Source organism: Ostrea edulis, chromosome 9, assembly GCF_947568905.1.
Source record: "Ostrea edulis chromosome 9, xbOstEdul1.1, whole genome shotgun sequence".
Lineage (NCBI taxonomy): Eukaryota > Metazoa > Mollusca > Bivalvia > Ostreida > Ostreidae > Ostrea > Ostrea edulis.
The window spans coordinates 19,021,272-19,039,235 of record NC_079172.1 but is presented as its reverse complement, the minus strand read 5'-3'; the positions used below and the strand labels follow the sequence as shown (position 1 = coordinate 19,039,235).

The 17,964-nt window shown below is 34.3% G+C and overlaps 1 protein-coding gene across 1 annotated transcript; it reads left to right on the top strand.

Annotated features, from left to right (window-relative positions):
• The first annotated feature begins 239 nt into the window (after positions 1-239).
• LOC125659807 (APGW-amide-related neuropeptide-like) lies at positions 240-16,533 on the top strand. Its single transcript, XM_048891592.2, has 3 exons — positions 240-1,210; positions 11,380-11,450; positions 16,247-16,533. Coding segments are annotated over exons 1-3 (699 nt in total). The 5' UTR covers positions 240-583; the 3' UTR covers positions 16,248-16,533.
• The last annotated feature ends 1,431 nt before the right edge of the window (positions 16,534-17,964 follow it).

The window sequence follows — 17,964 nt, the reverse complement described above, 5'->3', positions numbered from 1 at the left end:
CCAAAAAGTGACGCGTATTCTATTTAAGTCACAATACAAAACTGAAAAGGCTTTAATTCTCTAATTAATCATATAGACAAAGAGAGAGAAAGAGTTTGTTATTTATCAATGCATTGATCTACGCCCACCAAGTGTATTACATCGGTTGGAAAGTTTTATTGCAACTTACATGAAATGTACATGACATACAATATATTATTAACGAACTACGTTCGAGAGGTAATAAGACACGTCAAAACGACACTGAAAATTCCCTCGCTAAAATCATCTAATTTCAATTATTCATGACAACATTTTCTGATGGCTTAATATCTCGAAACCAACAAGACAAACTCAGGTGATTATAGAAATTGATCATCTGCCTACATATTGATGAACATATGTGAATAAACATGCCAACGTAAACGTAGAACACGCCCCAACTAGATGATGTGGTATTTGATTGACGGGAAAGTTTCCACGCGGGGTTTAAGACGATCACATCGCCCATGCTCAAAACATGTAGCTATGACAGGCGGTAAATGGTATAAGAGCCAGAGGTTTCTTGTATAGAACAGTTGTACATTTGATTGCCGCAGCAAGTATGGAATCGGTATTACTATTAATTGTAGCATCATTTGTTATAGGAATTGTGTCAACTGATGATGAACTTGTAGATAAACGGAGGCCTGGGTGGGGTAAAAGAAGTGATTTAGACTTTGAGTCAGAATTACCAGATTCCATAATGAACAAACGTAAACCTGGTTGGGGCAAAAGATTTTCATCAGACAATGAAATCATCGACAAAAGAAGACCTGGATGGGGTAAACGAAATTTAAATGAGAATGTGAAAGATTTCGTCGAGAAAAGACGGCCTGGCTGGGGCAAACGTACAGCGGACATGTTAGATACTCTAAATGCTATGGAAATTTATAAAAGAAAACCAGGATGGGGAAAACGCGCCGAGATGGAAAAACGAAAGCCCGGATGGGGGAAGAGAACATTTCCAAGTGATAAAGACTATGAATATTCAAGTTTACCGTCAAACATTTATAACGTTCTGGACAAGCGTGCCCCGGGGTGGGGCAAAAGATCGGAAAGTGACATTCTTGTAGAGCGTCGGAGGCCTGGGTGGGGCAAACGAGCTCCGGGATGGGGAAAACGGTCTAGTTTATCTACATGCCAAGACACAGATTCAGAGATACAACAGCTGATGAATACAATTGTAAAGGTAAGAATCAAAACAAACACCGCACATTATGTTCGATTGCATTTGGTTTGTAGCAATAATCATTTTCGTCCCATCTATTTACAAATCCTGATAATCTATTAAGATAAAAAGATTATTTCTCAGGTAAAACGCTATCAATGATAAAGGGTGCACAGTTTACTGGGGCTTTTTCCGTTTTGTTGTTGTTTTTGGGGGTATAGTCCTTCTTCACTTTTATATACAGAGACGTCCTCATTCATATGTTTAAAAAGCTGCATATCGCAATTTAGAAAAAGACAGATTTGATTTTACCTTTAATGATTGTGATTTTACAATTTAAACGAATTCGTTATCATTTTAGCAGTTTTCTTCCCCAAACCTGGTTAAAAAATCATGGATGCGAAATGAAAACAGAGACTCTTGTTAAACTGATATTCTAGGATCCTGCATACTCCTTTCTTTTTACTTTGTTTCTTATTATTTTCTTTTTGATGTTTTGGAAGTTGTCGAATTGCAAACAAATTTAGAACCGAAGATAAGAGGATCCCAAACTCTTTTCTATGCATACATGACAAACGACGCGAGTTTTGGGACTGGGAAATATTGCCGTTTATCATTTTTAAATGTGAGTTGTGACAAATAGTTCTAAAATGATTGCATTTATTTGCGCTGTGTCTTATGTGAATCACGACTTTGCCCACAGCGTATTATATATTAACTTTTGGCGGATACTTTGTGAATGTTTGAAATTATAATGATAATGTGTTAATTTCTAATGATTTGTGAAGATCAATGACCTTTCTGTACATTGTTTTTCTCTCCGTAAAGGTTCTCGGCGGAGGAGATTCCACCCGATTTGTACTTTATAAACTGTAAAACTCGCATATCAGATTAAAATGTGTTCGTGGAGTTGTTCTACCGAGAGGCGTTGTTTTATCAACACTACGTCTACGTGCATATGAAATTTGTAATTGTTGGTTATTTGAGATTTTTATTAGGTTTTGTAAATAAATAATTGATTATGTTTTACGGCAACAATTTTCCTCCATGCTGCATCCCCAATAGACGGTCATTATACCACAGACGGTCAGTATTACTGAGCGACCTTCGTTTCATTCCAAATATATTTTTTGGTTTTCAAATGGGGAATAAATTTAGTTTTGAAAAAAAAAAACCTCTTGTTTTTTGTGAATTCATGTATAAATTTGAGATATTTTTATTGATATGATTACAAATTATCAGCTTATGGGGTGTAGCATTACAATTCGTCTCCCGGCATTATCAATTGATCTCATTGTCTACATTGAACACTGACCCACGCAAATTCAGGGGAAGCATCACGCTCATTTATTTTAACGCAAACTTATATTTAAAAAAAACAAAACATCAATAGATATGAAATTTAACATTCAATCCCCAGACAAAACATTGTCTCCGAAAGTCATCTACAGAAAACACAGTTAATATGAAATAGGTACAATAACAACCTAGATATCATCACCAATCATGTGAAATTCTGTTTCACAAAAACTGTCAAGGTCAAGCATATATATATATATATATATATCATATTATATATATATATATATATATATATACACACACACACACACACACACACACACACACACACACACACACACACTGTATACGGCGCTTACGGTCTTTGAGCAGAAAGGGATCTTTATCGTGCCAAATCTACTAATATATATATACACACGGCGCTTACAGTCTTTGAGCAGGGAGGGATCTTTATCGTGCCACACCTGCTGTGACACGAGGCCTCGGTGTTTGCGACCTCATACGAAGGACCGCCTCATTTAGTCGCCTCTCACGACAGCAAGGGAGTACTGAGGACCTACTCTAACCCAGATCCCCACGGGAATCTTCAATCGTTGGAACTGTGGAAGAAAAATATCGCCGAATCGGACCAACTAATCTCTGTTGCATGCTGATGTTCATGCATGTAGAAGCACTCGAGTACTACTGTATTCTTTCCTAATTCTTTATACAGTTTGTTGGTTTCCGTGATAGCGAAGTTCATCATTTTAAAGGATACCAGTCAGCGAGACATTTTAATTACGAAATCATAAAACCTTCCATATATCATTAAAGCTCATCAAGTTATGAAAAAATAAGAAAATATTTCATATTGAAGATGACTCGAATGTGGTGAATAGCAATTTCTGGGAAAGAGAAACAATGGGGAATAAACAGAAACACATTTTCCAATTAAATTATGTATCGTGTTAGCATAATTGAACCGTGGGCTTGCGCTGATGACCTTTTTGTGAGAACAATGTTTGCCTTTTAGTTGCTATCTGTCACAATAGTCTTCGGGGAGTTTGTATCAGCGGCTCTTCAACCACGGGAATCAGATTACAAGCGTCAACGTGAACAAGTTGTTAGTTTCTAGTGTAATAAAAGAGATACAGCCAATTTTTATTTATACTAACGAGCTCCCTTGAAATTTCGCAGTTTTTAGAAAAAATTGCAGCAGCCTTGTGATCATTACATATATTTTTTTTTTTCGAATTAAATCAATTATTTTCATTTTAAAGATATCTAAAAACTGTATAAGTTCACGAAGATTGCTATAATTTCCCAAGACACACTCGGGCTTTTAATTTTCTCAAAAAATTCCTTTGGAATTCTACTTTGTTGTTAAACATAATCTGATTTGATCAACTTCATGATTAGAACTCAGGAGCATTTACTTCAAATAGCACTGCGTAAACCACCGTCAAAGATATAGCCCAAATTCGGCACCAGTCAGCGAGATATTTTAATTACGAAATCATAAAACCTTCAATATAGCATTAAAGCTCATCAAGTTATGAGAAAATAAGAATATATATATATATATATATATATATATATATATATATATATATATATATATATATTAAAATGAATATATATATATAGAGAGAGAGAGAGAGAGAGAGAGAGAGAGAGAGAGAATGGAATCATTAAGACATGATAATAATGATATTTCGTAAGCCTGTGCAAAAATGCAGTGGAAATGTATTCAAGTTGTTTTATAGAAATGTACCTGTGTTGTCAGATATGAACATCATTGGTTTTCTGTGATCTAATGATTTGAATTATCAAATGCAATTATGTTCAGAAGAAATAATGTAGAATACCTTGCAACAGTTTTTCTTTTAGAATGGTATTTGATGTATCATATAATAATTTGACGTTTTAAGTTAATCTCCAAATATTCTTAAACTTAGCAAGTTCAAAAAAGGCAAATGATACTGCAGATTTTAAAGGTTGTTATTTTATAGTTATGTTCCGAACCAGCTGAGCTTAACTTCTCATTTTTGCCACCCTTGAAAAAAAAAAGGGGGGGGGGTTATCGGTTTGCCCCAGTCGGTCGGTAGACTAAGTGTTGTTCGCTCAATATCTTCAGGATCCTTTGCGTGACAGTCATCAAACTTGTTTTACTTGTTTTCCCTCAAACTTCCGCCAGAGTTCGTTTGCTCACAAACCAAACTCTTCCACTTAAGCATTATGGGATAGCGATTTCTGAGGCCGCGTATACTGTGACGTTACTGTAGAATGACGAAAAGACATAACGTCAAACGTAAACAACGTTCAAAACAAGAACGTAAACATCAAGTTCATTACTTTACACAATAACTTGAAGAGAGTCTCCCTACTTTTTAATGATCTTTGATCATTTTATGTTTAAAATAAAATCCATACATTATTAATGTCAATATCTTTAAACTTTTAACTACGAACTACTTCTTTAGTGTTATTTACCTGCGTGATAATTGCGGACTCACAATATACAAATCTGTATATTGTACTGCGTCACATAGGAGAGATCTATTCGTAGGTGACGTAATGAGGCCTCGACGGGGAGTTTGGTTTTCCCTAAAAAGTGGATGACCGCTATTGATTTTGAGTTCACAAGGTCAAGGGTCAATATATTCTAGGCATAGGAAGATATCTTAAGAACCCTCTGCTGGACAGACATAGATATCTTAAGAACTCTCTGCTGGACAGACATCAAACTTGTTACGCTGTATTGATTTTGAGATCGAGGATCATACCGGAAGATATGTTCTGTTCAATATTCAATGTATAATGACCATATTTCATATCTAATAAATGGATGGTGAAATGTTTGTAATCATGGTATTTTGAAGGGTTCATCAAATAAAAATAATCCACCATAGGAATTTTCAAACTTTTATCTACTGCTTGATTTATTTCACCAGGAATTTAACATTGAAGTGTATGGGAAAAGCATGTTTTATTACAATATTTTAAAAAGAAATTATATTTTCATACAAATCACTTGGTAGAAAGTTACAAACACTTTCTCTTAGTGAAAATATGAAATAAAATTAATCATTGACTGCATACATTTTAGAAAATTAGATTTTTCTTATTTTTACAAAGGGCAGACAACTCTTCCAAAAAATCTTAAGTACAAAAAGGTCAGCTTCTAATTATTTACCAGTCATGTGAATTTCATCTGCTTCACTTTCATCATTATTTACAATAAACTTTTATATTGATCTAAATCCTTCAAAATTGTTCATTATCCTTTCATTATACATGGAATACCTTAAGAACTCTTTGCTGGACATCTATGTACACTTGTCCTACCTAAAGAGTAGGTGGTCTCTATTAATCTTAAGGTCAAGAGTCAAACCACTCTGGGTATTGGAATATGTCCTCTCATACTCTGGATATTGGAATATGTCCGCTCCATATCTTGAGAAAACTTATCATCAAGTCGCAAGGTCAAAGGTCATGACTCAAACGACTGGTTATTTTAAAATGTCTGCTCAGTATTTTGAAATATCAGAGATTGCCCCTGTCTAGAAGATAACCCATATTTTTCATTATCATTACAGATATTCTAAATTTAAAGTTGAAAGGGATTCCTTTCAATACATTGCCACAAGGAACAGGGGTGGGGGGGGGGGATATAAGTAAAATTGAAATTTATTTTCATGAACTTTTGGAATACAAAAATTAGTCTCTGAATTCAAATCCCGCATTTTTATGAGTCTTTCCAATACAATAGAAAGTGATGGATCCTTCTTCAGTCTGCTAATATTAACCATACTATTATTTCCCAATATTTTCACAGCATGTTATGAAAAAGTATTGGAGGGACATTCAGAGACAGCACTATAAATATTGTTGAGTTTTGTTAGTCTTAGGAATACATATGTTTATCTAACTGTTCACGCCCCAGTTCGTGAAAGGAAATTGTAAGATTATCGAAACTTCCCATTCCAATAAAGGACCCGGGATTCAGGAGAGTTGAAGCAGGTGGTCTTTTGAGTCAATAAATGAGAAAATAGAGTCTAATTACATATTGTTATTGTGTTAATTGGCTGAATTCAGATAATACGTGCGCATTCTTAACTGATTGTATATCGTCAATGAATGGTAGGACATTGTGTGGAGGCAGTATTGATGTTCTACCTAATTTGCCCTTCCCCTGTAAATAGTCTATACAGGTTATTGTTCAGTAGTAACTCTCATACTTATACCCACTTTACATACAAAAAATAATGAAAATGTATGACATATACATATACAGAATTTATTCTATATCTGTTGTGTCTTAATGAAAGACCAAGAAACTGTGTTATACATAATATTGATTATTCTAAAGCTTAAAGATCTACATAAAAGAACGGCATTACATGCACTCTTGATCTCCTTAAAAATTGTTAGTTTATTTTTTTAAATGTTTAAATTGTTCCTCTATTAACATTTTACTAGAATGCTTGAAAACTTTATATTGTAAAGTGCATGCTGTTGTCTTTTATCGTAACCTACATATGCACAGGTGGCGACATAGTCATAACGGTTTTAGAAAAAAGAACATTATAATTTTATTGTGGGTTTCGCAAAATTCCTGTTTACTGGGAAAGCATTGAAGATCTTAAAATGTCTATTCACTTAATCATTGTCGCCTGACCGCATCAAAGGGCCTATATTCCAATAAAAACATACGCTCTTACTCCTGGCAGGATCATAATCAAGAATTACTTCCTCGTCTTCCGCGCCAAAATGTCATGCGGTAAAACGTACAAAATAACACCTGAAGCAAGACAGAATTATCGATAATGTGAAAGCCTACCTCTCATGGTTCTTGAATTGTTATTTTATAAGTAGAAAATTGATACTTGATGAATGAAGGACTATGCATCATTAGCGATCCAAGCCTATACGACGAACTACAGAATATTTTCTGCAATGTCCTGAAAGCAATATTTGTCAGGGTCCATACTTGTTCGTTATACGTCACTCAATACAACATGTTCCATGTACAGTCGTGTTGGAGGAGTTGGTATTTGGGGGGAGCCTTTTCATTTAATTATAGGCACAAAAAATTCGTCACATTTTATGTTTGGATTTACACATTGTATATACAGGAACTTATATGTGACGTATACATCATAGACACCATCTTGCAATATAGATGCAACACCATGCCTCTCAGGTATTTGAGTGATCGGGAAATTGTTGGGGAAATTGGCACTCTGTCCCTCCTAACTTGTCTTGACATTTCATTGTAAAATGTATTTTCAAAAGGTACATAGAAAAAGTATATTAGAGATAGGAAACAGACCATTATTATTTAACAGAAAATGGCATCAACTATGGCATGATATATGTCTTTTGTTTACCAAAACTGAAAAGATACATTTTACTCTCTTAAAGTGTATGGAATATAGAACAGGTGATTCGCCCTCCAGTGAACAAATATATCTGACTATCCGTAATATATTTCATAAAGTATTGGGGTTGGCGACGGCTGTGAACACTTTTTTCCATATGAAAACAACGTTGGGAAATGAATAAGTGAAGATAATGAAAAGTGAACATTTTCAAAACTCCTACAAAGAATACAAATCCAAGAGTAGGGCAAACACGGACCCTTGGACAAATCAGAATTGGGGTCAAGTGCCTAGAAAGAGTAAGTGTCCCCTGCTGACCGGTCACACTCGCTGCGAGCCCTATATCAAACGGAGTAATTCGTAGTCAACATCACTATGTAAAGAACGGCCTTATTATAAATTTGTATGAACTACGTCAAACAGCATTCAATTTAATGACAGGATGTATTTGCAAATGAAATATTTATACTGATCTTAGAATGCGCGAAATGCTGCCTTAAAAGAGACTGTTAAAACCTCTATAACATCAACTTGGTTGTCAGTAGCCTGTCTCGATTTAAAACTTTGATCATATGCAGACCATGCTTTCGTTTACCGAAATAGTTTTGTCATTGTCTATGCTCAATAAAATATCAAAACTTGAAGAAGATATGGAAGACTATGTGGTATCTTTTATTTCGAGTTCACTCTGATATATCAAATCGACAAATGAATGAAAATGAGTATACGTTGTTGGAGTATCTAAATGTCAAGTTGAAAGCTATAGAAAAAGACTTTTCTTCTCATGTATAAGTTTTGAATAAATCCTGCTTCATAAGAATACAAAAGACAGCTCAACTGATGAAGGAAAACAGTTCGTGTTCATGGGAACTCCTACAGAGTTGTGGAAAACCTGATCACCAAAGACCTCCTAGATATTGTCAATGAGAAACCCAATCATCTTTTTTAATATCATCTTCTGAGGACTTGTGCGTAGAATCAGTGGTGATTAACAAAATAATTTTTGGATGATATATCACAAGAAATGGATACTTACGAATTTTATTTTCATTGAAGAAGCAGAAACTACATAAGGGATGACGATAAAACCTTTTAGAATGATAGTATACCATTTGTAGGTCAAAATTACCTATATGCACGTGTGTTTTATCTTAATTGGATAATACAAAAATGTTTGTAACTAACATATAAATTAAGGAAATTGGAAGATATTCGCCGCATACAATGTAGGTAGATGATTGGAGTAATGAAAATGCCAATGAGCATGCACCTGCATTGTATTCTCTGAAGGATCTTAACCTTCTTGTTTTTCATCGAAATCTTTTAAAATTTGCTTTTATTAGATGTACCTTAGTACTCCTTGCAATATGCTGTGGTCAAAATTACTGTAGTACATGCATGAGTGCTAAATTAGGATTCAACAATTTTAAAATCACTGACTTTCCTATATATGGTGATAAAATCATGAAATTCACACTGTGGGTATATGGTACAAATGCCTGTTAATAACAACAAAAGTGCTGAGTCATACCGAGACATACTCTTGTGTCCGTGTATGCACATAAATTGCTTTTTCATTTTTGGAATACTAAAATGACCATATCTAATTAAAGACTCAAATAAAATGAAATTGTTGCTGTAGGTTAACGATACGGATGGTGTCCACAAAAAATCTTGAATCAAATTTTCATGCGCGTGCATTGTAATTTTTAACCACTAAAATCAAGTTAATTGACTTATAACATTTTTAGATCTCAATGAATTGTTTTGAAATTTATCATACAGCTCTATTTTTTTTAGACTCTCTACTGATTAATGTCATTAAAATCACTTACCCGCACACGCAAGCATGAACACTCAATTTTGATTGGCTAATTATTTGAATACCACAACTTTTTTATTAATGAGAAATATGGAATGATACTGACATCATAGTTACACACTAGTTACAAGAATCTACAATGTAAAATTATTAGTCGTGCTGAAACATTTGAGCATGCGTGCATTGTTTTTGGACTTCCTGTTTTGCTCTCGCTGTCAGTTCCCTATTTATCGTTGAATTTTTTTAAAATCTTGTAGTTATATATTAAGACTTGTAACGAGTCCCCACAAACACGCGAATGCACGTGTTGAATGTTTATACATTGGATGATACATCTATAACAAATTGTTTCTCAATTAAATGTCTGAAACTTGAGATATAGGTACATATTAAGACGCTGGCGTTAACCACTGGTATCACGCTTGTACGTAAGCTTAATTTTGATTAGATAATACTTAAAAATTCTATGAATTTCTTGTTTTTCAATGAATTCATCTGAAAATTATATTGTATGTATATAGTGAGAGGACTGATGAATTGCAATGAAAGGGCATTCACGTTTGATTAAATAAAGTGAATTGTTTTACTCTGTGAAAGGTAACCGTGTGCCTAGTTCACTATACGGTTAGACATAGGTTAAGGTATACACACCCATTCTCCTGGTTGTATTTCGTCTTGAGCATATTGTTATGCTACGAAGTTGGATTACAGAATAAGTTTGAAATAATGCAAAAATTGTCTATTTTTCGTTACTTTTCGTTCTTCGTTCCACGTTTCAGAGCGCCAGCTGAAACGGAATGCAAAAGAAAATTTTACAAAGGATCTTGTGATATGCCCAATTATTTTTTTTTTTTAAACATATAAGTTATAGCTTCTCATGACCTGACAACTATTATGGGAAATATTTCCTGGCTTTATAGTTATTTGATTTAAATTCTTGTTATTCACAAAAATATTTTCCAAGTTTTATGGTTGTTTTAAGGATGTGTAGTGCCTCATCTAAAAATTTGGAAAGGGAGAACTTTAAAACGAATTGTCGACCTATGACGGGTTTGAATGAAAATAGAAGTAAATCAGATCACCCATCCTTTTAATAATTTTTCCACCATTAAGATTTCCCCGACAATCATGAGATGATTATGATAATAACCGTAAATCATTAAAAGAAATAATTATGACAAAACAGTCATATCGAGAAATTTTAAAATCCTCCCCCTCATGTATGTGGTAGATTGAGAAATTAAAAATATGATATCACAAGGAAATGATATTAGTAATACTCATTGCTGGTATCAGTTGAACTCCTTTTTATCAGTATAAAAGCAGGAAAACCTAATGAATCAGTAGAGATATACGGTAATTGCATGTCTACCAGCTATTCCGCGCTTGCTGTTAATATTGAATTGCATTCCATTCGCTGTAATTTCACGAATTGCTGAGCGCATTTTCTCGCCATCATTAATAGCTTGAACCAATAGTTTTTGTTTGTTATAGGCCTACTGAATTCTTCTCAATTTTTTCATAGTGCATTTATACGCAAGTAGTAACTATTACTGTTGAATATAAACTTGATTGATTAAGGGGGGAATTGACACAAGTCCCATCATTGAGAAATCACTCCGTCATGTACTGTAATCATTGTTTCAGTAGTATTAATTAGATAGTAACTATCTTGTTAACAGTCTACATGTACTTTTTTTCAGTTGGAGGAACAGAGAAGATTATACTGTAAAGGGCAATCAGCGATGTCCCCAGATTTTGGAAGCATAGATTGGTAAGTCCAAGTTCTGAAGTTCACGTTATATACTAGACCAAGGTCGTCATAGAATTTCAAGGTCTACAACTAGTGAACTTAAACCTATGCGTTAAAGACTAATTTTGACAAAACTTCTTAGAACAATAGAGAAAAGTGGCATCAGGAGTTTCTTCAGATAAAGATGAAAATGGAACTTTAATGTAGGTATACCAAAATGAGTAAAGCAAGCCAAAGAAGTAACGGAAAAGCTGATTATTGCAAAAATTACGAATGTTGGGGACATGTAACTTTATCCACCAACCTAATTTAACAATTTAGCTAATTTGTCCTATAAATTTTCCTGATTAATAGCAAATAATCAGCTCTTGGTGCTTCTCCTCACATCTTCCACAATTGCGCGTCGTATTTCCAATTCCCTTAAAAGTAGATTCCCCTGTGGAGCATCAGTAGATTGCAAAAACAGCCCATACTTTAAAACTGAAAGAGTGGAATTCGCCTCTGTATGTGCTGTTTTTATATTGCTGTCACACAAATAATGAGTTCACGAAATGCCTGCCTTTTGAGATCGTTCATCATATCATCAATTCTTTTGTACACACCAGTGTTTATCTCTTAAAACATTTTGACAATGTTATAGCCTACTGTAAAATATTATTAGCCGATCAAAAGCCAATTCCATCAAACAGAGATTGCGGATCAAGAAACGGTGGGGGACTGTGTATCATTGTGATGGCCAGCATCACAGAAGTGTGACATTACATGTATGTGCTAAGTTCAAGGTCTATAACTCGTTGAATAATAGGTCAACAGAGACCAAACGTAACAGATTGATGTAATTTCCTGTATAAATTTTCAATTTAATAGCTGCGTCCATAGCAAAAGAAACAAGTCCGGAAAACTACTAAGATGATATATTTAAGGAATGAAGTTATTTGGGGGAGGGGGGACTTTAGCTTCGTTCCATATGATTTAATACATATAGACAAACTACAAGATGCAGTCTATAAAAATGCAACAACAACAAAACCCAGCTTCAAATGATTCCGTTTGTTGACGTAGCCATGTTAGGTAGTCAAAGTGTACGTGAAAACATTGCCCACCAGTAAACTATATCAAATTGAACGAAATTCAAACAAAACAATGTAAAATATTCAGCTTCACCGTGCACTGTCACTCGGATCACCTCGGTCGATTCCATCTAACCTCGGATGTGTGATGTTTTCCGCCATACTACGTATACAGTGATGTATAACAACACGTTTAACGTCACTGAACAACCAGCTACTGATAGCTCCCGCGAAACATATTTATTTTATAACACTCTCAATGTTTGTAATTATTTCTCTTTGAGAATTATGGGGTTTTTCTCGAAATAAAGGGCAGTTCTTTTTAAAGGAAAACTCGATAAATTCATTTTTTTTATAAACCATATTTTAATCACTACTTTCTGAAAGTGGAAGTTTTTCCGGGAGAGTAAATAGACGACCGCATAACAAATGTTAGACGTAGCTGCGTATAACTTACCGTCATACATCCGAGGCTAGATGTAGGATACCGGAATCTGCCGAAATTTGCTAAATGCGTACAATGTATATCATCATAGAAAATATATGACGTCACAATCAATGATGTCGCAACAGTGAAAGACAGACAAAATTCACATGGCTGTCTCACATGGGTAAAGTCGATCTCACACTGGTGATAATGCTTTATTACTTACTCGTGGGAAAATTCTACCTTGGGTACAAGATTGGCTGTCTAGGACTCGACAAAGCCTCGTGTAAGACTGCGAATCTTTACCCTTGGTGGAATTTTCAATACCCGTACCAATGAAGGGTTCAATTAGACAGTTACTGTATGGCGTTAACAAATGCAAAATGAAACGTAGAATTTCTGTATTACACCTTTTAAAAGAACTTCTACACTATTAACATGTCTAGTGCCGTGACTGTATTGAAGGACGAAGCAAAGTCATTTATAATATCCATAACAGTACAAAAAATATCACGAAGTTAGCACCCATGGTGTGAGGACAGAGCTCTATCAAAGCATCCTAACACTTTTTATACCACTTTAGATATTTGATTCACCTATTCGCTGACGTCTCCATATGAGTGAAAAATTCTCGAGAGGGACGTTAAACAATATTCAATTGATATTTGAACGCGGGAAATACAACGCAATTGATGTAAATAGTGCATTGTGGCGTCATATTCATAAATAGGAGACATGGTACAATAGCATTTATATGAAAAGGTGAAGATAACGAACAGTGATAAATCTCATAACTCCTATAAGGAATACAAAATAGAGAGTTGGGCAAACATGGATCCCTGGTTATACCAGAAGGTGGAATCAGGTGCCTAGGAGGAGTAAGCATCCCCTGTCGACCGGTCACCCCCGCCGTGAGCCCTATCACGATCAGGTAAATGGAGTGACCGTAGTCAAAATCAGTGTTATATGTGATTAAGAAAATGGGGTTTACATGTATTTACGGATTTTATGTATCATCTAAGAACGACGTGAACTTGGGTACACGAGATTCAAAATGGAGAAACATATATCCTCGCGCTTGCATTCAAATCTATATCATTTTGATTATAATTTTCAAGTTGGATTGGCATGGTTTTATTTTTCATCAGTTTTCTATATTTTTCTTTTAAACATGTATATACGTGTTAGTAATAGAAAAGTATATGATCGGAATATTTCATTCATTTATCTTTTCCTTTAAAAAATTCAAAATGCTTCCATAGATTTGACGATATTTACACCCTTTATTCAATATACATGTACAGTACAGAAAATATTATCTCCGTCAATTACATTAATTGCAAAGCACAAAGTATGCAAAACATGAATAAACTTACTTAATGAACCATTAATTTTGTAAAAATAAAAATATAAAGAACAAAGAAAACCCCGCATATTTCGATACTTCGGGTTCATCTCAGGATGGTTTGACCATCTACCTTTTTTTTTCTCATCATGTCCCGAAAACATCTTTAATTGTTTCATTTGCTAATTAGATCTTGTTTACCCAAGGCGACAAAGCGTTGATTATTCCTGCGCAAATCAAAAGTCCAAAAGTTCATCTACTGTGTATATCAAAGAAGAAAATTAATGGACTTGAGAAACCAAAGAAACCCCTTTATAACACATGTCATCTCATACAAAACTGGCAGGCAATCCTTGATTACTACCTTTGAACGAGATCTCACGTATCTTTGACCGTTCAAATATTGTATTATCATCATATTGTATCCGATGAAAAATGCAATCAAATAATCAATTATGCAAGGAAATGTTCCGATGGAATACAAATTCCAAATTGTCATTTATGTTACATGATAGGATACGATATAAAACAAAATCAAGTTGTTGGGAGATAAAATATTTCGACGAGTGAAATGGCATTAAAGGACCTTCTATACACTAACTAGAAAAAACCTTTCAGACAACCAGAAAATAACACCCTTTAAACTTACATATAAGGAAAACATAGATTGTATTTTTGATTGTAGGATATCAACCTTCTTTTGCAAAACAAAATTTCTCAAAATACCCAATTATTAAGTTTGGAAAAAAAAATAAAAGCAAGAAAACCAATTGACTAGTGAAATTTGTATTTGCGAAAACATAATTACATGAAAAGAAATTATTGAAACAACAAATCATTTAAAAGCAATGTTGTAATTGTTCTATCCAAGTGAAGATCACTTTAAGCATGTAAAAGTACATGAAACACACCCTTGGTGTGTCCAGGGGTCCATGTTTGCCCAACTATCTATTTTGTATTGCATATGGGATTTATGAGATTGATCACGTTCGTTATCTTCACCTTTCGTAACCATCTTCATTTTGTAAGGAGTTTTCATCATCATAGCGCAAACTGTATTTTTGATATGATAATGTATATTGTTTAAAGTCCCGCTCGAGAATATTTCAAATATATGTGGCAATAAAATGTAGGACAGTATGATAGTCATCGACTGTTATAATTTCAATATATGTAAATATTTCACTGCAGTACAGATAAGCAGCTACATTTCTGTAACAGGAAACAAGTTCACTGCTAAGAACTCTTTAATGTACAATGCATAAATCATAGTTTATTGACCGGTCGACAGGGGATGTTTACTCCTCCTAGGCACCTGATCACACCTCTGGTGTGTCCAGGGGTCTGTAATTGCCCAACTATCTATTTTGTATTGCTTGTAGGGGTTGAGAGTTATCCCTGTTCGTTATCTTCACTTTTTCATAATAGTTTTTGAAGGTATTTTCCCTTATATATGATTATTTAGGACATTGAAGGATAAAATGAAATCCATCCTTAATTTGTTGGGTGTCACAAACATCTATCTTGCCTGCTCTTACGTTGGTGTCTTCCAGATTCAACATCCAAACAGTGCGAGAAAATCTTAACGCGAGATTCCAAACATTGCGAGAAAGTCTTAACGCGAGATTCCAAACATTGCGAGAAAGTCTTAACGCGAGATTCCAAACAGTGCGAGAAAGTCTTAACACGAGATTCCAAACAGTGCGAGAAAGTCTTAACGCGAGATTCCAAACAGTGCGAGAAAGTCTTAACGCGAGATTCCAAACAGTGCGAGAAAGTCTTAACGCGAGATTCCAAACAGTGCGAGAAAGTCTTAACGCGAGATTCCTTAATTTATAAACCATCACATTAGGTCTTTTATTCGCTTATATGCAGTTTGAATATGTCAATTGTTGCCGAAAATACAGTATACAAGATTTCATGTAGATTTTGAACTATGTCATTTATAAATAATTTTCTGTCTTTTTTCTTTCAGATAGCTTTTCAAACCATGTAACTCACGAACCTCTTATTGAGGAGGAAAGTGAACAAGTGACTTCCGGAAGCATATTGAAATTCTACAAAACCTAAATCTGTTCATCCTGTGATTTCAATGGCCAATATCTCAATTGATGTTTTAGTTAATGAACTCCTAATCAATATGCCGCACTTATGAATCTTCTGCGTAAATTTCTCCAGAATTTATATACATGTATATTTCTTCAACAATGTGCATCTGATGGTAAATGGTGGATATTGCCTGGAATAAAAGATATCATAGTACGGTTGTATCATGTGTTATTTCTTCTATTGTTTCGTTAAAGCACCAATGTGTATAATCCAACTTATCCGTTCTGCTCCCAAAACGTAATGATTAAAGATTGTACTCCAGAAGTATTCAATTATAAGAAATATTACTAAGGATTACAAATAACTTAGGTTATAAGAAATATTACTAAATAAAGGATTACAAAGAACTCAGATTTAAAAATATTACTGAGTATTAGAAATAACTCAGATTATAAGAAATATGACAGGACTACAAATAACTTAGATTGTCAGAAATATTACTGATGATTACAAATAACTTAGATCATAAGAAATATCACTGAGGATTACAAATAACTTAGATTATAAGAAATATTACTGAGGATTACAAATAACTTAGATTATAAGAAATATCACTGAGGATTACAAATAACTTAGATTATAAGAAATATTACTGAGGATTACAAATAACTTAGATTGTAAGAATTATTACTGAGAATTACAAATAACTCAGATTATAAGAAATATCTGCGGATCACAATTAACTTAGATTATAAGAAATATTACAAACTAAGGACTGAGCATGGCCATCAAGATGTATATTTGCACTCAGTGAAGTACCGGAAATAAAATTCAAAACGTTTCTGAGCATGTAGCACTGACTAATGAAATTCCCGCCAGCTAATGCAATACGATTACCTAACCTATTCGAGTTGTACAGCAAATGTAATCCTGATTTTTTTTAATGGTTGCGAATACACCTGCTAATATAATCCCTATTCAACCAGTATGGAACCAAAACATATTCCCCGTGTAACCTATCTAATTCTTTGATCACTTTTGGTTTTCTAAACACAGAAAGATAGATAGTATGTACTTTTGTTTTGAGGTGTCTAATACGGAATTTTAATATCCCTCTTAAACTTTTAATCCATTCTGACAAGGTATCAAGTTCTTTTTCATATTTAGTCCAATTCATAATAGAGATTAAGTTACGTCGCCAATTGCAAGATCGAGATTCTCTGAATTCAGGACCTCTTTTAAATAAGTAATTTCAGGTCCTAATACCTTCTTGATTTGCCAGCAGCCTTCGATGTCATCGACCACGAAATACTACTTCAACGCCTTTCCGTATCCTGAGGACTTAATGTTGATGCCCTAGAATTGATCAGATCCTATTTACAGGATAGAAACCATTGTTTTACGTCCGCCTAGCAATGATACTTCATATCATTGGAACCATTAGGTCAGATACCCGTCAGTTACCTTTTGGTGTTCCCCAAGGGTCTGTTTTGGGACCCAAATTATACTGTCTTTTTACAAGACCCATTGGAACAATATTTTGTGTTCATGATATGAAGTATCATTGCTACGCAGACGATACACAAGTCCACTTGGTAATCAGACCGAAGAAAACTGGGTAAACTATGTATCTCGCATGGAATC